The sequence below is a fragment of the Camelus dromedarius genome, chromosome 8, assembly GCF_036321535.1.
Source record: "Camelus dromedarius isolate mCamDro1 chromosome 8, mCamDro1.pat, whole genome shotgun sequence".
Classification (NCBI taxonomy): Eukaryota; Metazoa; Chordata; class Mammalia; order Artiodactyla; family Camelidae; genus Camelus; species Camelus dromedarius.
Window position 1 is genome coordinate 56,162,497 of NC_087443.1, and position 25,599 is coordinate 56,188,095.

Sequence of the window (25,599 nt, forward strand, 5' to 3'; positions counted from 1 at the left end):
AGACCTTAGGCTTCAAAGCCATAATGTCCTGGGTTCGAATCTTAAATCAGCTGTCAATCGTGAGCCAATCATCTAAATGAGACACTATTAAAAAGATTTCATTAATTTATTCGCAGTGATCCTTTAGGGACCCAACCTGTCTGATTTCCTTGACCAGCAGTGAATCCTTAATAAGCCTTGCCCTGGGGAAATTTACAGCTTAGTAAAGGAGGCAGACATTTAAAGACTTAAAACATTTAGTTGTGATAACAATTGTGATAAACATTTTGGCTGTAAGAGTTAAAATGAAGGAACCTCCCTGAGGGAAGCCCTAGAAGGTAGAAGTAACATTTCAGCTGAGATGTGAAGGAGGAGTTGTAATTGGTCAAATGAAGAGGAGTGGGTCTGGGAAGATTGTTTAAGGAAGAGAGACCGGCACATGCTATGCCCGGAGGTAGCTTGACTCAGGAGGACTTGAAAGGAGGCCCGGAGTAAGGCCAGCAAAGGAGAGAGAGGTGGAGAAGCAGGAGGCAGAGGCAGGCAGTGAAGAAGTTTCTGTTTGGTCCTCTGAGGGGAGTAGCATTATATGTGTTTATTTAATACTTAATAGCACTTACTATGTGCCAGTAATGCCAGTCAGCACTTTACAAGTATTAGCTCATCTTATCCTCATGACAAATTTGTGTTTTTAGAAATTCACTTTGGCTGCAGCTTGAAACTTGGATTGGAGGGGCAGGAGTGGATGCAGGGTGCCAGTAGGTCCTTGATAACTGTTTGTTTACTTCATTGGAAAATGAGGAGTTGTTTGTGCACTGGTTCCAAAATGGTCACAAAGGCAGCTAGGTCTCCCTGACTTCTTTTTCACTTCAAAGCTGACCTTTGCAGTCATTTTAGTTAAGTTCTCTTTCTGTAAAAATTCCGAGGGAGAAAGAGTAAGAGCCAGCACAGTGGGATTTGTGGCTCCCTTTTTGCAAGGTGGAGGCTATGTTTGGGAGCTGTTCTTTATCCCATGGTTCCTCTCTCTGTGCTGCACAAAAACATCAGCAAGTGCTTTGCTGTAGTTTAAAGGGTTTTAACAGTGGTTTCTCTTTGCTTTTCCTGAAGCCCTGTGGAAGTATTGAAACGAACAAAGAAGTCAACAATGTTCATCTCCAATAGAAAGTATTGATGCAAAGCCTTTCAGCCAACTGCTTGGCTAAGGAGGGCACTGTGTAGACTTCTAAACCAGGAGGCTGAGCTTCTGAACCAGGAACTTTCTCTACCCTATTCTCAGCAATATGGAGGCCAAACTCTTGGCATATTAGTGCTTGGAGAGCCTAGGAATTCTGACGCCATGAGCTCAGATGAGCATACCAGGGTGGGAACTTGTGGCTTTTAGGTCAGATGTGACTAAGGCTGGGTGGAGAATATCTGGTGTCTCCACACATCTTTGCAGGCATGTGACCATGTGCTTACCATGCAGTGGAACCATTTCTGTTGTTACAGCTTTATGATTCAGTATTTCTGATGAGAAAATGGGGCACTTCCATAGTTGTGTGGGCCATGCAGGAGTGGGGGCCCGGGATCCACAGAATGCGTCTGGGAGGATCAGGGCCCTGTTTAGAGAAGACCCCCTCTGGAGAATGGAGGCCTGGTGTAATTCAGGTCCAGACTTGGTTTTACCAGGGATCAGATTGAGGTGAGGCAAGCGGAACACTCCTCTGGTGCAATATTTAAGGGGGGGCACTAAGAAACTCACTCACTGAGATAAATATTTTAATGCAATACTTTAAAAAAATCAAAATTAATGTAAAAGAATCATGAACAAAATATCAATGTTTAACATAAAGACAGACTGTTGTTTGCTTTATGACCTTCATCATTTTGCAATTGGAATGGAAATTAGTCATTTCCAATCAGCCCTGGGTTCCCAAGCAGGTCACCATTGTGTCTGCTACCAGTTGGCTTTATGAGTGGTGGCAATAGCGTGCAAACAGATTGGGCAACACAGGACTTTACATACGGTCATGTTTTCCAACTGTAGAGTTTTATCCACTTTTTTCATTTGGTTCAAAATATGGAAGGATGTTTTGATAAGTGTATGTGGGGTACATTTTTCCTTTTGCCTTAGGCTCCCATACTGCTCAGCAAGGTGCTAGTTTTTAGGGGAGTAGATTCTAGGAAAGGGGTTCTAGCTATTCCACCTTAGGCAAATGACTTAAACTCTCTGCTTCTCTGTTTTCTCACCTATAAAATGGGAATAACCAAACCACCTCTGAGTGTTGCCTTGAGGATGAAGTAGGTACTGTAGGCACAGCACATAATGTAAACCTTGCTACAGACGCTAAGCCAGCATTCGGTTCCGCCCCTCTCTGTCCTGCAGGAGTTGTTCAAGTAGCTGGACAGCCACAAATGGCCCCCCAGTGGGGTTGAGACTTGTTCCTATGGGTTTGTTGTTGCTGAATATTCTGTTCTGAGAAGAGCAGAGAGAACTTCCACTCTCAGACGACAAGCAAAAGCATGGCTCAGGCAGGAGTCAACTCCGTTGTTCTTGATAAATGACCTGGTCATTCTAAACTTTTTAAAAAGTGCCCTTCTGCCTAGGATGTTACACAAGGCAACTTACTATAGCCCTCTTTGCTGAACTTACAACCTGAACAGGCCCCAAACATCAAAGTCCTACTGGCAAATGATACATTAGAGCAATATTTAAAAAGAAATATACCATTCATGTAGATTAGAATTCAAGGTAAGTACTGCATTTGTCTGCTTGGACTGCCATAACAAAATTCCACAGACCGGGTGACTTAACAATAGAAATTTATTTTCTCACAGTTCTTGAGGCTGGGAATTCAAGATCAAGGTGCCAGCCGATTTGGTTTCTGGTGAGGGCTCGCTTCCTGGCTTGGAGATGGCCACCTGCTCACTATGTCCTCACCTGACAGGAGGGAGAGACAGGGCTCTGGTATCTCTTCATATAAGGACACTAATCTTATCAGATCAGGGCTCCACTCTTCTGGACACTTATTTAACCTTAATTACTTCTTTACTCCAAATACAGTCACATGGGAGGTTAGAGCTTCAACATATGAATTTGGGGGGACACAATTCAGTCCCTAGCAACTATGAACTCATGGCTTTTAATATATAGATAAGTAGATATAGAAATAAATATAGCTATAACTATATGTGCATGATTATATTTGTATGTGTACGTGTGCACGTATACACTCAAACACACACAAGCATACACATTCCCCAGGTTTGTCTGTTGTGAGGGCCTAGAAGTAATGACACTCCAAGAGGAATAAGCACATTTAGCACCAGTTATTGATTTCTCAATACCATTCTTCACAAAAAGAACCATGGCTCCTTGGAGAAATGATTAATTCCACCACTGGGGTTGAGGAAGTTCAAGATGATCCTAGAACCTCTTGTGCTGAAAAGTAAGGAATTACTTAAAGAATGATGGAGATGTGTCAAAAGGATCAGGAGTCAGTTGATAAGGGCTCCAATTAGCCAAATGTAGAGCATCAAAATAAAGTCAGACAGTAACAGACTGTACCCCAATGAGTAAAATGAGAATATGTAAGGTCATAGTAATATCAATAAATGAATTAGTAAGTAATAAGGAAAAGAGAAAGCCCTTCCTTATAGTAGAGTGCCGGCTAATAGATGCAGAAGGAACAAGACAGTTAGAAAGTCACTGATGTTTGCTGAAACAGCCTGGTGGCTAGTTTCAAAAACAAAGACGGTAGTAGTTCTGCATGTTCTCACTTTGTAATGTATATACGGTGTTTTTGTGCATACCAACTCCCCCCTCCTTTTCCCATTTTCATTTTATATGTATTTATATGGAAGTTGTTGGAAGTTAATGTTACAGTTTAGTCATTCAGTAACAGTATTTTTTTGGACAACAAAATCTGAGAAGCATTTTATAGAGACTGTTGGGACTGTGTATCTTCTCATTTTGAAGAGAGGTGAGAACTTCATTTGTAAGAAAGGTAGCCGTATCTCATTTGATGGAAATATGCAGTTATTTCGCTGTATGGAAGTCCAGATGTATATAGAAGGTAGTGTATGGAAGTGGAGCCTCTAAAGGGGTGGATTGTGCCAGTTATCTGTGAGAACGTAGCCGAGGCCCTTAAGTATTTCTTTTCCAGCTGGCACTGTGCTCAGCTTTGCCAGTAGAGGGAGCTGGCAAGGCACCGCACGACCAAGAGTTCTGGCGTGCTCCTCACACGCGGCCCCTTCAGCTTGCCAAGCTCCTCCAGAACACCCTCGTGCAGCACATGTGGCTTCTCCAGCAGGTCCTGCCGCATGGGCTCCTGCAGCCTGAGTGGCTTCTTCAGCGCCTGCAACCCATACCACGGTGGCTAGCTGCTTCCTTTGTCTCTCCCCCCTTTAAGTGGCTTTGCAATGAGTTTTGAAGTGCAGTAGATCCCTGTGAACGACGTGCCCCAATACCCTAGATGGCAAATTTCCAGCAAGTTCTATTAGCACAGCACCTCAGTGAATTCCTCATCATCAGTGAACCACAGCCATGTCCTCTCTAATGACGTCTGAACCTCGGCCCTGGTGGGAGGGAGAGGGAGAGACTGCTTCCCTGGGTGTCTATCTCAGCCCCAGGGGTATTGGTGTCTTCTTTTCCTGCGTTCTTTAGAGTTCTCTTTATCCCTCAGCACTCCAGCCCCATTATACTAAACAATTCCTTATGTTGAAGTTTCCCTGTCCGACTGGCCGAGTGGTTTCTGCCTTCTGGTTGAAGTCTGACTGGTACCGTGGAGAATGGCAAGACTGCTAGGATGGTGAAAAGATGAAGAGCCACAAGTGAGAGAGGTTTTTGACTTGCAATCCAGTGATACATTGACCATTAGGGAGCAGTCCCAAGCTCTTTTAGAAAATAACTTTGGTAATAAAGCTAATACCTGTTGAGCTCTAAGCACTTTATATCTCCTTGAATCCTACAACAGCCCTCTGAGATTGTGCCATTGCTATTAATCGCATTATACCAATGAGGAGGCCGAGGTTAAGAAACTTGCAGGACGTCATGCGTGTTCCAGTTACAATTGCTGCATAACAAACCACCCCAAAATTTAGTGGCATAAAACAACCATTTGAATATGCTTCCAGATTCTGTGGGTAGGATGTTTTATACTGCATTCAGGATCCTGGTTTTATTCAAGAATAGCAAGGCCAGCAGATCAGAAAATGCCTGCCACTGAAAAGATCATTTGTTATAGTTTCTGAGAGGAGAGGGCAGGCCATGTGCACGGCAGCACGGGAAAGCACCAGGGTCAGGAGTCAGAAGAAGCAAGAGAAAAGCATGGGCATGTGTTTTTTTGCTTTTTTGTTTTTTGTAGCTTTTGTGAGAAGGAATGGGAGGGGCAAAGCAAACAGGTTAGACAGGTTTAGAATTGGCTAGTTTGAATAATTCCAGCAGGCTCTGAGGCATGGGGACTGTCTCTAGTGGTTTGATACCTGACCCTGGGATGTTTAGGGTCGAGAAATATTGCCTCCCGAAGTGTAAGAACCAAAATAGAGGAGGTGGTTTGAGGACAGGCCCAGGACTGGTTGGCTTGCATGTCAAAAAAGTACTCATAGGCAAGATGCTTGCTACCTCTAGAAATTGGCTAACCTGGGAGAGGCAGCCACTCCCTGGATCTGCAAGGTCCCAGAATGTCAAAACAGCATAGACACAAAACAATACAGAAAATAAAAAGCATGATTAAGACAGAAATTCAGAGCCTAGTGGGAGTGGCTCATCTCTGTTCCACAGTGTCAGGACTTTGGCTGGAAGTACTGAATGCGGAGGCTCGGGTTGGAATTATTTGGAAGCTCATTTCTCATATGTCTGGTGCCCAGACTGGGAAGACTTGAAGGCTAAGACTGCTGATTGGAGTTCCTCAGTGGTTTCTCAGTGTGACCTGGAGTGTGGTGGCCTCAGAGCAGTCAGACTTCTCTCCTGATAGCTCAGGTAGCTCAGAACTCAGTGTGAGTTCTGGTGAACAAGGCAGAAGCTGCACTGTCTCTGTTGACGTAACTTAGAAGACCCAGTGTCATTTCGGCCATTCCATTAATTATAATCAACTCACAAGCCTGCCCAGATTCAAGGGAAGGGGATTCTCTTCTTGAGGGAGAATTCACAGGATTTGCAGCCATTTTTGTTTGTTTGTTTTGGTGGGGGAAGTAATTAGGCTTGCTTATTTATTTATTTTAATTAATTAATTGATTGATTGATTAATTTAATGGAGGTACTGGGGATTGAACCTAGGACCTCTTGCATGCCAAGCAGGCACTCTACTGCTGAGCTATACCATCCCTGCTGCAGCCATTTTTTAAAAAACCACCATAGAGCAGAACTAGAATTCAGACCCCAGCAGATAGGCTCAGACCCCAGCAGTTAGTCTCAAACCCCACTTGCTTAGTTACAGCGCATTTATAAGAGAAGACAGCCTTGGGAGAGGTAGGCCTCCTAAAGCATTTCAACTCCACTGAAGACTTGTTGCTTCTCTTGGTCCCTGAATGTTGGCTAATTTGGCATCTTTCCTGATGGGTCAGGGCCAGGTCCTCTTAGATCTCTAGTGACTCTTGTGAACTTTGATCTCTTTGGGCCATGGCAGCAGTGTCCTACCCTTCCTGTCTAGGTTAGGGGACATTTCTGAACAGCAAAGAAAGAACCAGAATTGGGAAAAATCTCCATGATTCACCACATCCTTAAGAGGTCCAGTGATAATGGGAGGTTGGAGACCCAAATGGTAGTGGAAGGGAGACTACATTTGCCTTTTTTAAATTGAAGTATAGTTGATTTGCAATGTTGTGTTAATTTCTGGTGTACAGCCTAGTGATTCAGTTATACATATATATATATTCTTTTTCATTATAGGTTATTATAAGCTATTGAATATAGTTCCCAGTGCTATACAGTAGGACCTTGTTGTTTACCTATTTTATATTTAGTAGTTTGTATCTGCTAATCCCAAACTCCCAGTTTATCTTCCCCACCCATTCCCCTTTGGTAACCATAAGTTTATTTTCTATGTTTGTGAGTCTGTTTCTGTTTTGTAAATGAGTTCATTTGTGTCATTTTTTTAAGATACCACATATAAATGATATCATATGATATTTGTCTTCCTCTGATTTACCTCACTTAGTATGATAATCTCTAGGTCCATCAATGTTGCTGCAAATGGCATTGTTTCATTTATTTTTATGGCTGAGTAGTATCCTATTGTGTATACATACACACACACACACATATATATACCGCATCTTCTTTATCCAGTCATTTGTTGATGGCCATTTAGGTTGTTTCCATGTCTTGGCTATTGTAAATAGTCCTGCTATGGGCATTGGGGTGAATGTATCACATTTGTTTTTTTACTGTGTGGTTTCAGTGGGTCATGTCTTGTAAAGAGTCATTTGTAAGACTGGGGAAAAGTTCATGGCTAAAGTAGATTCAGGGAATTTAAGGCAGCTATAGAATTTCTAATGGTCTGGAAATCTAAATTTAGTTCCTAGCTTAATGAGTCTGAACCTCATTTTCCTCAACTGTCAAGTGGAGATAATGAACAACCTGTCCCACAAGGTGGCCAGGGCTGAGGAGGTGATGCAGGTTAAACACTCAGCACAGAGCATCATCTGACGGTACCCAGGGCCGACTCCAGCCCAGCCCTTGGCGGCCACTCCTCTTGTTTTAAAGCTCCAGCTGTGGGTGAAGTGGAGACACTGGGGCCCTTTCCTGGGGCCTCCTTGCATAGCAGGGTGAGAAATGGGAATCACATACACAGTCAGGCTCCCCAAGCAGAACTGGGGACCTGTGACAACCACACTCACTCTCGAGGCCCCTTGCCTGGCCCCCTACCCTCTGACCATCTCCACCAAATTGAGACCATTCTCTTTGCTGCCACCCAGGGGCAGCCTTCTGATGTCTTCCCACCTCCTCCCAAGTCCCAGAGATATGCAGTAATTAAAAGCCTGGATTTGGAAATCAAATATCTGAATTCCATCGTCCACTAGCTATGTGATATTGGAGAAGTCACATAACGTCCCTGTACCTCAGTTTCCTCATTTTCAAGCCGAGGTGGTCTGACAGCCCCAACCTCACAGGGCTGTCATGGGAAGTAAACGAGACAAGTGCAGAAAGCACCGGGCGGGTGCCTGGCTCACGGGCAGTGCTCTGCAGACGTCACTTTTACTCTTGGGCCACTTCCACTTTTATCCAAGGCTGACGGGCAGGCTGGTGGGACTGACTCAGTCCACCCTGGCTTGGGTGTCCATCCTCACGGGTGAGGTCCCTCCTTCCCCCAGGACCATGGACCACTGAGATCTGTACCTCCCCATCCCAGGTCCCAGCAGGAGGCAGCCCCTTGACAGTGTGGTTTCAGGGCCACCTACCTTGGCCACCCACAGTTACTGAGCCTTGCCAGGCAGTGTCCTGGGTGGCTTCACATAAAGATTGGCCTCAGGGGGTATCTGTGGCTCAGGTGTGGTCCTGGCCAGCTTCCTCTGGAGAGTGAGGGCTGAGCTTTGCCAGAGTCAAACACCTTCACTACTTACCCAGGCCCTGCCCGTGGCCCCTCGCCTCTGCCTCTGCCCAAAAGTACCCAGAGTCCTGGCTGCCTCATGTCTCCAGCAGAGGCCCAAGAATTCCTTGGGAGCTGGATTAACAAATTCAAGAGCCCCCCAGAGTCCTACCTAGCTCCATCCAGAGAGGGCCCCACCCACCACCCCAGTAGCCTGTGTTCCCACAGTCTGGTGGGAGCCACATTGGGAACAGGCCTGGAGGCATAAGCCACTTGGTCCACAGATGAGAGTGTGTGTCCTGGCCTGGCTCACAGAGCTCCTGCAGAGCCCCCTGTCCTGTAGCTGCAGGGAACTTCCTGTCTGGGTGCCATCCCAATGGTGTCACAGAGTGAACATGGACTGGATTGTGAGTCAGGAGACATAAGCTCTAAACTTGGCTCCACCAGCTGTGTGACCTAAGGCAAGTCACTTACCCTTTCTGGGCCTGTTTACCCCCTTCCATAAAACGAGAAGCCTGGAGCAAATGATCTTTAAGGCCTCCTCCAGCTCAGGCACGTTCTTCCTTGTAGCACAATGCCAGGCAGACAGTAGGTGTTCAGGAAACGTTTATCTAGTAATTTAAGTACAAGATTCAAGGCAGGATTCTCCAGGTCCCTGCACCCATCTGCTTTCTCACTCTGAATTTTGCTTCTGCTGCTAGCTGATTTGTGTCAAGTGCCAGCTCAGGGCTTGAAACATAATAGTGTTAAACCATGTGAGTTGAATCCGTATATGTAGTCTGTTTACAGTAACTCGGAGACTGACGGCAGAACAGAATCTTAGTTGAACAATAGGAGCTGATCATGGGATCTCAGGGTGGACTACACTTTCCTCCTTGGTACAGGTTGCCTCTCCCTCTGCGCATACTGCACGTCATTGCACTGGGGCTCAGTGTCAAAGTGCCACTACTGTTCCCTAAACGATCTAGCCCTGCTTTTGCTCACATTGTTCCTTCTGCCTTGTCCAAGACACCTATCCCCCACCTCTGCTTGTCAAAATTCTATCCATCTTCAAATGACACTTTGTTTTTGAAGCTTTCCCCTGCCCTCCCATCACACATACTCTCCCTTCCCTTTTGTATTTTCCTTGTAATTCTCATCTATGCCTCTCTTTTGTGTCCACAACTGTCCCTTCCTTGCCAGCAGAGTGCAAACACTTTGAGGGCAGGAGTTTGTCCTCTTCATTCCTGCGTTTCACCCAGACTGCATCCAGCAGGTGCTTAGACCACATCTGTTGATTTGGAGGTATCAAGATATTTGTGCATAGTTATGCTTTTGCAGAGTCTGATGGACTGACTGCCCCTTGGAATGTCTCCAAGATTCCAGAGGCTAAATATATCTCCCCAAAGCCAGGGCAGGGCACTTCCTTGTAAGGAGTAGGATTCATTTGCCTTGTGAAGCTGAAGGCTGTGTCCACCAGGTGGCGCCTCATCCTCAACTCTCCGGTTGCCTTTTTTAGAAGAGGAAAGGATTCTCTTTCCTGTCTCTAAATGTTTGTTGGCTTAGGTCCCCCACTTACAGAGACAGTTTGTGTGGCATAGTTCCCTGTTATCAGTCCAGCACCCAGATTCAGTGCCCAGCTACCCATTCTCCACTCAAGACTGGCACCCTGAAGAAATTGAGGGTGTCCCTCCAGAGGTTGCTAAGTGATGCTGAGGGAAAAGCCCCCTAAAATCGGTATCAGAAGACCTAGGTTTGTGTCCCCACACTGACACTTAGTGGCTGTGTTTCTTTGGGCAAGTCATGTAACCTCTCTGGGTCCCTGTGAGTGTGGCTGAGAATAAACTATGAGAAGGTACATAAAAGCACTTTGAATGTGGACCTGGAGTCAGCCATAACCAGGCTCCTGTTTGAACTATCACACATCAGCTCTGTGAGCATGGTCCACTTCCTCAACCCTCTAAGCCTGGCTTTCCCCATCAGTGAATCAGAGTTAATTCCAGTTGTTTTAAAGAGTTGGTATAAGGATTAGATAGAACAATAAAAGTACAGTGTACATGACAGTGCCTGGTGTAGAGTAAGCATTCAGTTCCTAACAATCTCATGTACAGTATGTGTCCCTAGTCCTTAAAATAGTGCCCAGCAGTTAGTAGGTGCTTAATATATATTTGCTGAATGAAAGGACTTCAAAGATGAGGAAACGGAGGCACAAAGAGGTTAAACACACACACACACACACACACACACACACACACACACACAATCAGGTGCCAGCACTAGGGAACGGTGAAGCAGTGAGAAATATCCCTGCAGTCTGTCTCCAGGAACTGCACCCTGAATCTCTATGCCATGCTGACAAAAATGAGGGTGGTACACACCACCCTTTGTTCATTTAAGATATGCATTTAGAGTTTTCTCAGGTATCTGTAGGTGGGGCTGAGTTGGCAGTGAGAGGCATTAGCTCCCTGAGAAGCCACATAGTTTTTCTCCCCCAAGGAGAGCCAGGGACCAGTGGCTTCATCCATGACCAGGAGACGAGGAGCTCTGCAGAGTAGGATAAACTGGGAGCTTGATGCACACACGGTCCCCGGGACAAGAGGGCTCCTCTCACTTCCATTGCTGTTCCTGTAGCCACCCAGTCATCCACTCCAGACATTTACTGAATCTCCTACGTGCCAGGCACAGGCAAAGATGGATAAGATGTGATTACCAATGATTATCATGTAGCTGATTCAGATCTACCACAGAGGGATCCTCCAAGGATGGGGCCTAGAAGAGCAGCAATCAACCATCTGGGAGGCTAAACCAAAGGGAGAAGCATTTAAACTGGGCATTGAAGGACAAATAGGAGTTTGCCAGCCAAGTGGGGTCTAGGAATGAAAGGCATTCTGAGCCTGTTTGGGAAGCTTAAGAGGTTTGAAGTTGGAACGCTGGGTGAGAGCATGGGTAAGAAAAGGAAGTAGAAAACCAGGGAACTGGAAGTCAGTTAGGGCCAGATTGTGAAATACGCCCATAGAAGAGATGGAACACTATCCTGTGGTCCATAGGGGAAGCAGTGTATATACAACCAGGTCTGTGTTTTAGAAAGATGCCACAGTGCACAAAGGTTGGATTGGAAGGGTAAGGAAGAGAAACCAGCTGCAATTACCAGCTTTGTGTCTTAACCCCTCTAGGCTTCTTTTTCCTCCTTAGTAAGTGAGGAAAATAGTTGTACATATCTCCTGGGTGGTTTTGAGGCTTAAATGAGAATACCTGCAAAGCACAGTAATAGCAATAATGTAAAGCATTGTTAGGCTCATGGGCTTTGCTGGGTTTGTGTCCTGGTCATGCTGAGAAGGCTGTTTTTAATACGCTCGATGGGAAAGAAGATTGAAAAAGAGATTGCACTGATAGGACTCTGCAGCGTGGGAGAAGCAGTGGGATTCTAAGTGAATGACGGTCCCTTTCTCTGACACGAAGAACTCGGATGGCTGAGTCAAGGTCTGAGCCCACCTTTGGAAAGAATAAGTCTGAGGTGGGCACTGGCAGGAAATGGTATTCCAGATGTCCAGGTGAGAACAGATGTCGGTTCAAGCCCCGCACTGCTCTCCTCTGCTCTCCTCGAGCGCCAAGGAAGGGCCGGGAGGCCCGGTGGGCAGTAGTTGAGAAAGAAAAGGGCCCAGCCTGAGGCTGACAGGACGCTCCAATTCAAGATGACAACTCTCCTCTTCGAGGCTGGACCGGAGCAAGGGAGGCAGGGCAGGCAGGGTGGGCAGATGTGGCAAACTTGGCTCAGTCGGACCGAGCCGCCCTGCCCTGAGGAGAAAGGAATCCGAGCTGGGAGTTTGGCGCCGATGCGAAAGGGGGGCACCAGGGTGGTGTGCGAGGCCCAGAGAGAAGGCAGGAAGCCGGGAGGAGGGAGTCGGGTGGAGGCGGTGGAGGGGAAGGGAGAGGGCGGGCAGGAGGGGTGGAGAGAGAGAGAGACCGAGAGAAAGGAGGGTTAGGGGGAGGAGTGAGGGGAGGAAGGGTGGAGAGCAGGAGAGAGGAAGAGAGGACTCCGAGGGGTGCGAGCAGGCCGAGGCGGGCGCAGGGGGACGTCGGCCCGGCCGCCCCCACGAGCCAGGCGCCGCCATTCCGCTACTCGGGGCGCCGCCGCCGCCGCCACCGCGCCCGGGGGCCATGCTCCCGCCGCCCCCGCGCCAGCCGCCGCCCCAGGCGCGCACGGCCCGCGGCGCGGTGAGCCTGCAGCGGGCCTTCCTGCGCGGCCCGCTGGGCGTGCTGCGGCTGCTGCAGCTGCTGGCCGGCGCCGCCTTCTGGATCACCATCGCCACGAGCAGGTACCAGGGCCCCGTGCACTTCGCGCTCTTCGTGTCGGTGCTCTTCTGGCTGCTGACCCTGGGCCTCTACTTTCTCACGCTGCTGGGCAAGCACGAGCTGGTGCCCGTGCTGGGCTCGCGCTGGCTGGTAGTCAATGCGGCGCACGACCTGCTGGCGGCCGCACTCTACGGCGCCGCGACGGGCATCATGATCAGCCAGACGCAGAGCCACAGCTACTGCAACCTCAAGGATTATCAGATGTCCTGCGCTTACCACGCCTTCCTGGCGGCCGCCGTCTGCGGCGGCCTCTGCCTCGGCCTCTACCTGCTCTCGGCGCTCTACGGCTGCTGCCGCCACTTCCAGGGCGAGCAGGAGGTGGCATGAAGCCGCCGCGCCGCGGGGCCGGCGACCCGTCCTTCCAGCCGCCAACGCCCCGCGCCCGTGCGCCCCGGCGCCCTCCCCTCGCCACGCGTTCCTGCCGCCGCCCGCGCCCCGGCGCCCTGATCGCAAATTCCAGCCCGACGGCAGCGCCGCCGCCCAGAGTCTGGACCGCTGCGCGGGACGCGCCGTCTCCTGGGACCATGGCAGGGCTGCGTCCGAAGGGCGGACTCACACTTGCAGACCCGCCGCCCCGAGGCCAAGCCTCGCGGTTCCTCTTCCCCTTCCCCGCCGAGAGCGAGACGTGGACAGGCGCCGCGTAGATCCGGGGGAGGCTCCCAAATTGGAACCAGTCTTCTGGCGGCGCCACTGCCCCCTCCCCCCCGCCCCGCATTGGAAGAGCACCCCCTTGCCCTGGCCCCTCTTCCAGCCCCAAGTGCTGAAAAAAAAAAAAAAAAAAAAAGGCAGGCGCGCCGCCTTGGGCGGAGCTGGGGACGGGCCTCCACTGGTCCAGGGATGAGCGACGAGTTCAGTCTTAGTTTGGGATTGTGCGGGCATCCTGCGCAGTCCTTCCGGATCCATTCCTTGGTATTTTGATGTTTTGGGGTGGGGCCCATCTACAAAGGTGAGGAATGATAGGAAGGGCCCGCGGGCTGTATGCATGCGCCTTTGGAGTCTTTCTTCTCGGCATGTTTGTCTTTGTCTTCGCAGTTCATGGAGGCCAGGCTCTAACGCCCACTAGCTTCCCTGGCCTCGCCTTCCCAGCCTTCCTCTCACAGGCTTCTGCTCCACCCCCACCTCCCAATACCTGTCAAGGAGTGTTAGGGGACCTCAGCCCTTTTTACAGTTGGAGACTCAGAGCTTGCTCTTGGGAACAGCCAGAGTAAGATCAGAACCCAGTCTTTAGACTCCCAGTCTAATGCTGTTTACATTAAAGCAGTGGATGTTTCCAGGAATCCTGGCTCAGGAGCTGTCCTCTAAAAGAAGGTTTCAAGACCAAATGGGCTTGTTAAAGGTGCTGTCTCCCCTTCTTGGAGATTCTTGATGCTATATTCACGATGCTCATAGCATATCAAAGGCTCTGAGAAGTCCTGCTGTAAAAGAAGCCCGAGGAATTTAGTTTGGTGTTAACTGCTTCTGGACCTGAATCAGTTTTTCCTACCTTAAGGTTCCAAGCAGTCCTGTGTTGTCCTGGCCCATTTATCACCAAGGGGCCCAACTACTTGGCTGTGATCTGTTTGAAGATGTGAGGCATTCCATCTCTTCCCCAGGGAATTTCTTTAGCAGAGGGACACTACCCTCCCAGGTCCCAGTCCCCCTCCGCCCCAGCCCCCCATGAGAAGATAGCTGCCCCTGCCAGGGACTTGGGAACTGTGGATTTGAACATTCCTCTATATTGTTTGGGAAATGAAGCCAAGGTTGTCCAGACAGTTTCCCAGTCAAAAGGAACACCACCTGTGAGAGATGCTGGCGTTGACGGTGAGCAGCTGGCCAGGAGTGGGTCACACCAAAGAGAGAAGAAAACTCTGGATCAGGGGTGGACAGCTGGCCCAGCCTCGGTAAGGTAAGAAGCTTCTTGGCTTTCTGAAGGGGTCTTAGGACTTTGAATAAACAAACAAAATAACAAAACCCAGTGCCCCCTCCTTTTCTAAAAGTTAAGAGATTTTTATTCAGAGAGAAGTTGCAGGAGTGACACTAATAACCAAAATGTCCAAGAAGTTGTGACAATTCAACCTTTTTGCTAAATCCTGCAGAAGTCTGCTCTTGGAAAAAGTTCAGCCCTCTCTGGGTTAGAAACTGGAATGGGGGAGGCCAGAATGTGTTTTTGTGAGCATGTTTTTAAAGCTTAGGTGGAGAGGTCTTAGGTTTCCCTGTTGTAGTGGTGAAGATCTGGGGGAGGTGTGTGTGTGTGTGTGTGTGTGCGTGTGTGTGTGTGTGTGTGTAGTGCTTATGTAAGTTTTACATAGTCACTGTCTTTGCATTTATCCAGCCCCACTGTGTGCCCAGCACTGCTCAAAGCACTTAAAGTATTCATTTCATTCTCTCAACAACCCTATTGACCTGGGTTCTGTTATTCTTCTCATACTCTATGTGACAAAAATGAATCACAGAGAGGTTAAGTAGCTTACCTTGTCTCCCAGCTGATGAGTGGTGGACCTAGGATTTGAATCCTGGCAATCTGACTCTTCAGAACCAGGCCATACTATCTACAGTAGGGGTCAATACATGTTAGATACTGTTAACACAGGAAAGTTTTAGGAAAGAAAATTTTTAATTGTGCTAAAATATTTATAACATAAAACCTACCATTTAAACCATCTTTAAGTGTACAGATCAATGGCATTAAGTACATTCATGCTGTTGTGCAGCCATCAGCATCATCCATCTCCTGAAATTTTTCATCTTGCAAAACTGAAACTCTGTACCCATTGAAGTTGTGGTTATGTGTATTGTTGTGGTTGTTTTCTCTCCTCCGGGAAATCCCAGAACACAGCCCTTCAGTGTATCAGTTAGGCTGGGGTCCTGCTGCCATACTCCAGGCAGGGTACCCGTTCCCTCAGCTCCCACTGCTGCTGTCAGCCGGAGACTGGGGGTGGGCTTTGCTGGGATACTTGGGTGTGTCTTGGAAGCCCAGCAATTTTGGTTCTTCTGTTGCGGATTTCCATGTTGCTGAGGCCATGGAAACTCCCAGAGCCAGTCATGCTGACCTCTCCCAGGGCCCACTTCCCTGGGCCAGCAAAACCATTCTGGCCTGGGCAGCAGAGGGCCTCAGAGTTTTGATTGGCCATAGAGGGAGGCAGAGCAAGGGAACAGACTTTGCCCAGCGGCTCCCTTTCTGTATCATTCAGTGGAGGAGCCAGGATGATAAAGATTTATTTTGCCTTGACACAGAGAAATCTCTATTCTCCTCCTGCTATGACTTGGGGACAAACTTCCGGATACCTGGAACCGGCCCTGTACCCTAAACAGTGGGTTTGGAGTTCCAGCATTTGTTCCTTTTCTCTTTGTTTTAGGTCGCTACATAAGCCGCATCCTCAGCTCAGCTCCAGCCCTCTGAGGACCTCTTCTTAGCCCCCAGCCCATGGTGCTCTGTCTGTGATCAGGTGACCTTACTCAGGAGCAGAAGTCTCCTTGGCCTTCGTGGTACCTTATCCATCCAGATGTGCCTACAGCATTCCAGAGCTCACTGGCTCTTCTCAGTGTGCCTTCCTGCTTGGCCTCCAGCTACTTCTCCAGATGTGAGAAGGACATGAAGATGGCTCCCACACCCACCCTCTCCTCCCCCTCGAGGCCCTGGGCCATGGGAATGGCCACCTGAGCTGGCCTGGAACTTTTGGATACTGGAGGCAGTCTCATTGGCGTCCCTCTTTGGCCTCTAGGACTCAATCCAACCTGAGACCGCTGTGGGCTGCCCACAGCCCAAAAACCCTTTCAGGCCCAGAAGAGGATTTCTCAGTGTTCTGCAAAAGGCCAGAAGAGAGGGTGGGCATGGGAGGGTGAGGGTGGATGGGGAGAGGGGACCGATGTGCCTTATTCAATAGTTTGGTGGTGATTACTAATAATGCTTTTCTGAATAATAAAGTTTGGTTTGTCTGATCTTGGTGCATGTGTTTTCTCCCCTGGCCCCCTGCAGTGACCTTCTGCCAGGTCCCCCAGCCTCACTCCATCTTCCTATTTTGCACACTGTTGTCTGCCTCCTCTCTGTCTCTCCAGCTTCCCCTCCTGGAGAGGTCACAGATTCCCACTACAGTTAGGGCAGGACACAGGAACCAGAGGGAAGAAAACTGCCTGTGTCTGTCCCTGGCTGAGGCTGGAGGGAATTCCTGAGGCTCCAGCTCCGGCTCTCAATGGGCCCTCTGTTTGGAAAGCTCCTTTGCCTGATGGGCAGGCACAGAATGACCAGAAGTGTCCTGTTCTGGTCCAAGCCCATCTTTTTATAGAAGGGGAAATGAACCCCAGGGTAGAGTGGCAACTTGCCTAATGTCGCAGGGCTAAATGGACTCTCTGGGAGCCCAGGCTCTGGTCCTTTCCTGCAGACCATTGTGCCTGTTTTGGTGTTGCCTCTTGGACACACTCATCTGGTCCTCTCTCCCCGCCCTTCTAGCCGCAGTTGGCTGACTGAGGTGCCCTGGAAAGGGCTGGAGGGCACTTAACAGGCTTCCTTGTCAGCTCCTCCTTCCCATCCCCTGGGCCTGAAGTCTGCAGCCAGAACAGAGAGTCTTACTGGCAGATCTCAAAGCTCACCTAGAACAGCCCCAGGCAGGGATCTGATGTGTGCTCTACACCCCAGTCTCTTCCAAAGCACCTTCCCCAACAGAGCACAAACATACCCTCTCATTCTCATCTTCCTCTTCATGCTTTGGATTTCCAGGGTAAAGGAAACCTCCACCAGCTGCCCAGGAGCCTCCCCTCCCTTCCTCCCCTCTTCCATCTATGTCTTTTCATGAATATGCAAAATAAACAGTGGTCTTTACACACAGGCTGATAAGTCCCCTGCTCTACTTTAGCTTGGTGGATCATTTGCAAATGAAAATGTGCTTCTGCTTGCATTATCTTATTTGATCTTGTCACCAGTCTCAGAGGTTGGCATTGTCATCCCCATTCAATAGAAGAAATAGAGCCCCAGAGAGGAGAAGGGCCTTATCCCGTGGGCTAACGACTGGCTCGTGGCACGGCTGGGCCTGGAAGGGAGATGTTCTGACACAACCCTTGGCAGCTAGCTGGTTGCTAAGCCCTGGGGGCCTCTGGCAGTCTCTGCGGTGGAGGTGGAGTTTGGTTTTCCCTCCTGGAGACCAGGTGTGCAGAAATGGTCTGATCTGACATTTCCTGTTTAATGGTGGGGGCACTTTTTGAAATAAGATACTGCTCCTTGGGGACATAATTGAGTCCAACTGGGTCTGGGGAATCCAAGGGATTTGTTCATTACTATTACCTTTCCTGCTTTTCTAGGGATGGGAGTAGGATGGTCGAGGGTGAGGAAGGAGAATTAATAAATCACCTTTTAAGGAGAAAAAGGAAAAAACAGGGATATGAGAGAAAGATCTGGTTAGCACTATTTGTATTTTTATTGTTTTTGTTTGTTATGATCACTATTTGTAGAATAAAACAGCAAGATATACCCATCAAAAATTTTTAACTGTACAGAAGTGTACAAAGTGTAAAGAGAAGTTATTCAATCATCCTAACCTCACACCCAAGAGATACACTTTTGTTAACTATTAACCCTCTTTCCTTAATCTTTTCAATTTTATTTTTTATTGACGTGTAGTTAATTTACAATGTTAGTTTCAGGTGTACAGTAAAACGATTCAGTTATACATATACATACTTATATATACATATATATTTTCAGATTCTTTTCCATTATAGCTTATTACAAGAAATTGAATATATTTCCCTAATTTTTATAACTAATTAAACATGTGGGTGCACACACACACACACACATACATTCAGACTCTTCGGGGGAGGGTATAGTTCAGTGGTAGAGCACATGCTTAGCATGCATGAGGTCCTGGCTTCAGTCCCCAGTACCTCCATTAAAAAAAATAAGTGAGGATAATAGTAGTACCTACCTCCCCGGGCTGTTGAAAGGGCTTGATGAGGTGCTGCACACAGAGCAGAGTGACTGGCAATTAGTCTGTGCAGTTCAGCTCTCAGCAGTGCAACGCCATTGGGAGAGCTTCATAAGACTATCTTTGTAAAATGCAAGCCTGAGCCATAGTAAGTTCTCATAAACATTAATTCCCTTCTCTCTCACTCTACCGGGCTCTCTCCCCACCTGAAGAGGGACAAGTCTCAGCAGCTATGGACTGAACCCTGTACTGTTCTTTCTTGTGTCTTGATTTATGCTTTTTTGAAAAGATAGTACAGAGGCATTAAAAAAGTATCATCACCTTCCTGAAGGTCAGGACCATCGCCTTCTTTACAGAATCTGGGATCCTTCTTTGCCCTCCTTTTTATTCCCTTTAGTAGTCCCTGGACTGTGCCTCTGTGCACCAAGAAGTTCTGCCTCCTTTTAGCCTGGAAGGAAGACTCACTGTTGTCATCTTGTTTTCTGAAGTTCAAGTCCATCTGCAGAGATGGACTGACCGTGATTTTTCAGGTGTCAGTAGTTGAACGTTCACAGACTCCCATCATTATGTGTTTGTAGGATCTGCCATGATTGCATTCGAGTCAAAACTTGTCCAGGAACATAGGGCATTTACAGAACAGTTATGTGCTTGGTTTCCCTAGCTGTTTCGTATATGAACATCTCACAACACATCTTTCCTAACATCCTGGTAAACTCTCTTGTATTTTTCAGCTTGTCACCATCTCCTCCCAGTCATCCCTAGGAACTACTGAACTCACTAAGTTTATTTTTCTTTTTAAGTTAAATTGATGAACTATCTCACTGACCTTAAAACAGGAAGCCAGAAGACCAAGATGATGGGGTCTTTTTTGTAGTGACTGTGATAGCGATTTTAATAATGATGCTATTCTTATTGATAATGGCATTAATAGTAATAAAGATTACACAATGTCCCAATGGCTTGTGTTCACTGTTTGCAAAAACATTTTTACATTCGTTATTTCATCTCACCTCATATGAACAGATAAACAGCATAGATAATAACCACATAATCATATTTTGTAGATGAGGGTCAGAGAGGTGAAACCGTTGCATATACATATATATACATATATGCTTAAAAACAGATTAATTAGGGTATACTTCTGCATTAAACTGCACATGGTTCAAATGTACACTTTGATGAGTTTTGACATATGTGTCCACTTGTGAAATCACCAGCACAATTAAGACTGTGGATGTATCCACTGTGCCCCAAGGCTTCTTTGTGCCCCTTTGTAATCTCTCTGGTTTTTCTCTTCCCAACTCCCCACCCTAGACAACTACGGATCTGCTTCCTATGACTATAGATTAGTTTATATAAGTGGAATGTACAGTATGTGCTTTTCTTTCTTTCTTTCTTTTTTTCTGGGGAAGGGTCAGTGTCTGGCTTCTTTTGCTCAATCATTTTGGGGCTCATTCATGATATTGTTGTAACAAGAGTTCATTCATTTTTAGGCTGAGTATTATTCCATTGTTTGGATATACCATAATTTGTTTATCCATTCACCTGCCGATGGACATTTGTATTGTTTCAACTTTTTGGCTATTGTAAATAAAGCTGCTGTGAAAATTCATGTACAAGTCTCTGTGCAGACACATGCATTCATTTCTCTTTGGAAGTAACTAGTGGTGGTATGGTTCAGCTGTGTGGTAGGTGTATTCTTTTTGTTATTTTTATTGTCTATGTTCCAGATGAAGGTTTTTTTTTTTTTGTATGTGTGCTCTTTGTCTGACATTTGTATCAGGGATGGTAATTCTGGGCTCACAATAAATTGGAAAGTTTTCCACCTTATTCTGTTCTCTGGAATAGTTTGACTAAATCATTTTATTGATGGGTTTGAAAAAATTGTCCACAAAATAGTCTGATGCTTTTAGGGAGTTTGTTGGTTGATTCTTTCAATTTCTTTAATGTGATTGATCCATACAGGTTCTTTGTGGGTCACCTGCTACTCTTCCATTGGTAGCAACTTGGGTTGTCTCTCCCATTAATTCTTCCATCTAAGTTTCCAATTTAGGATTAGAACATTTTGAGGGAAGAATTCCATGCTATTCTTCTCTGTGTTCCTGTGAAAGGCATATAATAAGTAGTCATTTGGCGGAATGAATGAATATTGATGTTTAGCTGCTATGACAAACACACCCCAACATTTCAGTGGCTTAATATAATGAAAGTCTATCTGCTGTTCACATACAAACCTCTTTCTTCCTCACACAGCTGACCATTGTGGGTGTTCCAGGTCAGCGGGAGGCTTTTCATTATGATTCAGGGACTCAGACTCCTTCCACTTTGTGGCCTGGCCATCCCCTGTGTATTGAGATGGCATTTGGAAGAAGACAGGGAGAAATGGATTTCTGACATTTTAATGCCTTGGTCTGGAAGTGACACTCATCACTTCCACTCACTTCCCTTGGGGAGTCACATGACCTGATCCATATGTAAAGGGGTTGGGAAATGTAGTGCCTGGCTGGGCTTCTGCTGCCCAGCTACAACCCTATACCATGGAAAGGGGAACAGGACTTTCTGGTGGACAGTTAACTGCTTCTTTCATGAGAGGCCACAGGTTTTATTGCTGAGGTTTTCATTGCCCTGCTCTGTGAGACTTTTGTTGTGCCCGCGTTTGATGAATGGTTGTTTTCATGGCTGCCAAGAGCTGTTGAGTAAGAGTGTAACTGCAGACTTTCATTTCCTTGCTGTGTTTGTCTGACAACTCACTGTGTCACAGCTGGAAAACTCATTACTCATGAGGACTTCCTTCCCAGGTACAAGAAAATAAAGATGTATTTATTGAACACTTTCCAGGGCCGCGGCAATGAGCGATTAACCCAAAAGTATACTCAAATATTAAATTTGAATGTGAGAGAAAAAAGCCAAACATTAAGAAAATCTAAACATGCATGCCGAATATTTCTTTCAATTATTTGTTCATTTTCAAAATGGAAACAATTCATATAACATAAAATTTCACACAGAAATTCTCAGTTTTAAAGTGTATAATTCAGTGGTTTTAATGTGTTCATGAAGTTGTGCAACTATCACCACTATCCATTTCCAGAATGTTCCACCACTCCAAAAAGAAACTCTGTACCTATTAGTAGTCACTCCCAAGTCTCACCCTCAGTCCCTCGCAGCCACTACTCTACTTTCTGTTTCAAAAGATTCATCTATTCTGGCCATTTCATATAAACTGAATCATACAATCTGTGGTCTTTTGTGTCTGGTTTCTTTCACATAGCATGTTTTCAAGGTTCATCCATGTTGTAGCATCTATCAATAGTTCATTTTTTTATAATGAACAATATTCCATTGAATGCATATGTCACAATTTATCCACCATTCCTTCATTTAAAAAAGTTTTAAACTGTGGCAAAATACACATAACATTTACCATCCTAACCATTTTCAAATGTACAGTTCAGTGATGCTTAGTATATTCACATTGTTGTGTGGTCATCTCTAGAACACTCCTCATTTTGCAAAACTGAACCTCATCCCCTCCTCCCTCCAGCCCTGGCAACCACTGTTCTACTTTCTGTTTCTACTAATTTGACTGCTCTACCTACCTCATATAAGTGCAATCATACAATACCTGTCTTTGTGATTGGCTTATTTCACTTAGCATTAATGTCCTTAAGCTTCATTCATGTTGTTGTAGCATGTGTCAGGATTTCCTTACTTTTTAAGGCTGAAAAATACTCCATTGTGTGTATGTGTACATGTGTGTGTGTGTCACATTTCGTTTATCCATTAACAGACACTTGGGTTATATCCATCTTTTGGCTTTTGTGACTAATGCTGCTATGAACACGGGTGTAGAAATATCTCTTTGAGACTCTGCTTTCAATTCTTTTGTGTATATATCCCAGAAGTGGCGTTGCTGGATCACATGGTAATTCTATGTTTAATTTTTTTAGGAATTGCCATATTGTTTTCCACAGAGGCTGCACCATTTACGTTCCCATCAATAGCGCACAAAGTTTCCTGTTTCTCCACATTCTCACCACCACTTGTTATTTTCTGTTTTATTAATTTATTTCCAAATGAGCATTAATTGAGTACCAACTACACCAAAGCTCTGCTATATACTTGGCAGAAACTAGAACTGGCAAGATGTTAAGTCACAGTCTCCCTGCTTTTAGGAACTCAGGGCATGATGGGGGAAATAGACATGGCCAAGAGAAAGACTAAAATGCAAGGTGACAAGTGTTTAATAGAGATGGAACAAGGTTTTGTGTAAATACAGAGGAGGAAGTGAGGAATTATTGGGGGCAGCCTTTACCTAGAACCTGATATTCAAGCTGGATATTAAAAGGAGCAAGAGGTGATCAGGTAGAGGCAGAAGAGTAATCCAAGTGGACAGAGGAGCACAGAGCTGATGGCCAAGATGGCCTCCAGGATGCCCCAATTATTCTCAACTCCCGGTAGTTAAGCTCTTGGATAATCTTGCCCTTATGCACTGAAACACTGAAGAGTTCTGACTCATAAAGCCAATAGGATATCGTGAAAATGATAGTATGTGACTTCCAAGTACACGCCATAGAAGACCTTGCGGCTTCCTGCCTTATTTCCACTTGGATCTCTCACTCCAGGGGAAGTCAGCCGTCATGTCTTGAGGACACTCAAGATGCCTTCTGGAGAGTCCCAAATGAAGAGGAACTGAAACCTCCTGCCAGCCTGTCAGCACAAGAATGCTAGCATCTACTGGCCCACCAATGGAGGAAGCCAGTCCTCCAGCCCCATTAAGCCTTCAGATGACAGCAGCCCTGGCCAACATCCAACTGCAACCTCACAAAACCCCCTGAGCCAAAAACACTCACCAAGCTTCTTGCCATTTCCTTATCAAAACCACCTCAAAGCCAAATAATATATATTTGTTATTGTTTTAAGCCACTAAGTCTTGAAATAATTTGTGACACAGCAAGAGACAACTAATGCAGCTAGAAGCATGAGAAGACCTGGTATGCTAGAGAAATGGTGGCATGAGATACCACAGCCAGAAACCCCAAGTTTACAGAGGCTTCTGAAACATGTCCGTGTAAGGGCATGGCAAGGGCGCCATCTGGTGGAAGAAGGTGTGCTTAGACATTCCTGTCTTTCCTCTTATTTTTCCAGCTTGTTCTACCTAACGTTTCCCTCTAACACTTCTCCAAGGGCCACAGTGAAGTTCAATTATGTGGGCCACATAACCCCTTGCTTATAGATGCAAAAGCTAACTTCTGAAAATGTTGATTTAAGGTATTAATTATCCTCTTTGTCTATTCTATTTTCTCCCTTAGTCTCTCTCACCTATCTGCTCTCCAGGGGAAAACATCCATGGCACCAGGATTTGAATCAAAAAGTGAAGACGCAGAATGCTGGAGAAGGGAAAGAAGGAACTAGGAGAACTTGATTATGAAAAATCAGAGTAGGTCTTGGAAAGCAGAGTCCAGCTGACAGTCTCTAGCTACCAGGGGAAGACTTTGCTCAGTGATGTTGGCCATGACTTTTGTCCCCTTCTGGTCTTTAGAGCCTTCCTATATCTTCCAATGTTCTCCCCAAATAATGTCTGGGAGTTCTTGAATGATAACCCTCAATTCTACAGCTGCCAGGAGAGAGAACTAATAAAACTATTAGCCACAGTCAGCCCAAGGTCAGTGGTCTAGGCAGACCCAAGGAGGAAGGATTGCAGAGAAACTGAAATTTACCTTTGGAGTAAATTACTGATGGTGGAATTTCAGGTAAAGATACTGAAGAAAAATAAAATTCTTTTCTCTACTTCTCTCCTAGTCTCATTCTAAAGAAGGAGAGACAGAGTCCAGTAGACTAGCCTGGCTCCGCCACAAAGTCAGACTCTAAGAAGACTCATTCCTCTAAGAAGCAGGGGGATTTCTGAAGATGATTCAGTGGTGTATGGGGGATTTGGATATGTCTGTGTTCTGGCTGTTTGGAGGGGGAAGTAATTACTTCTGGCTGGGGCAATCAGGGAAGGAGTGCAGACATTTGACTTCTGCTTGGATGAATGGGTTGGATTTGGACCCAACGACAAGTGGGAGAAGCGCACTCTACCAGGGCTCACAGCACAAGCAATGCAAGGGGACCCTAGTGCAAGGGGCACTTGAAGGTAACAATGGAGAAGTTCAGTTGACCGAAGTTGAGGCTCCTGAAGGCGAGTAGCAGGGGATGAGGCCAGTAAATGCAGACTAAGGTGGTGGTGGTATGGTTGGGGGAGCCAGTGTCAGATGACACATGAGGTTAAAATCCCAGCTCCCAGCTACATATTGGTGAGTGACATTTGAAGTTCCTTTGCATATCTCAATTCCTCATCTGTGAAATGGTGATAACCCTGGTAGGGTTATTGGAGGAGGACTAGATAAGTTAATGCCTATAAACAGCTTAATACAGTGCCTGCTTTCGGAGGTAAGCCCTTTGTAAATAAATGCTAGTGTTACTAATGCAAAGCCATCGGATGCATGCGTAAAGAGCGATTAACCGGGCAACGAGGCGAGAAGTGAGTTGAATTGGGAATGGCTTGCCCAGGACCTTTTATACAGTAGATACTCAGGAAACTTTGAATGGGATTGCATTCTTTACTAGATATTGGGCACGCAGGGTATGATTTCTGCCTTTTGTAAGCTCATGGTCCCCAAAGGGCGAGGTAAATGCCAAAGTTCGTGGGGGGATGATGTAGACGTAAATTCTTCAGTTTAGCTTCTCTCCAACTGTTCCCTTTCGGATCCTGAGCGAGGCATGGGTAGTGAGGGGTAGTGTCCACAAGTGCACGCTCCCAGGACTTCGCAGGATTTTACGAACCGTGGTGGGCAGGACAGAATTGAGCCGGGCCACTGCTGAGAAAGAAAACCGCGCAGGCG

At 46.5% G+C, this 25,599-nt stretch overlaps 1 protein-coding gene across 1 annotated transcript; it reads left to right on the top strand.

Moving 5' to 3' along the window:
• The first annotated feature begins 12,463 nt into the window (after positions 1 to 12,463).
• On the top strand, positions 12,464 to 16,679 carry MARVELD1 (MARVEL domain containing 1). The gene is made up of 2 exons (XM_064488314.1): positions 12,464 to 14,700; positions 16,151 to 16,679. The coding sequence occupies exon 1, from the start codon at positions 12,621 to 12,623 to the stop codon at positions 13,140 to 13,142; it is 522 nt and encodes a 173-aa protein (XP_064344384.1). The 5' UTR covers positions 12,464 to 12,620; the 3' UTR covers positions 13,143 to 14,700; positions 16,151 to 16,679.
• The last annotated feature ends 8,920 nt before the right edge of the window (positions 16,680 to 25,599 follow it).

What these genes read in the sequence shown, in the direction of transcription:
- MARVELD1 (XM_064488314.1), top strand. Translation starts at nt 12,621, where the DNA reads ATGCTCCCGCCGCCCCCGCGCCAGCCGCCGCCCCAGGCGCGCACGGCC.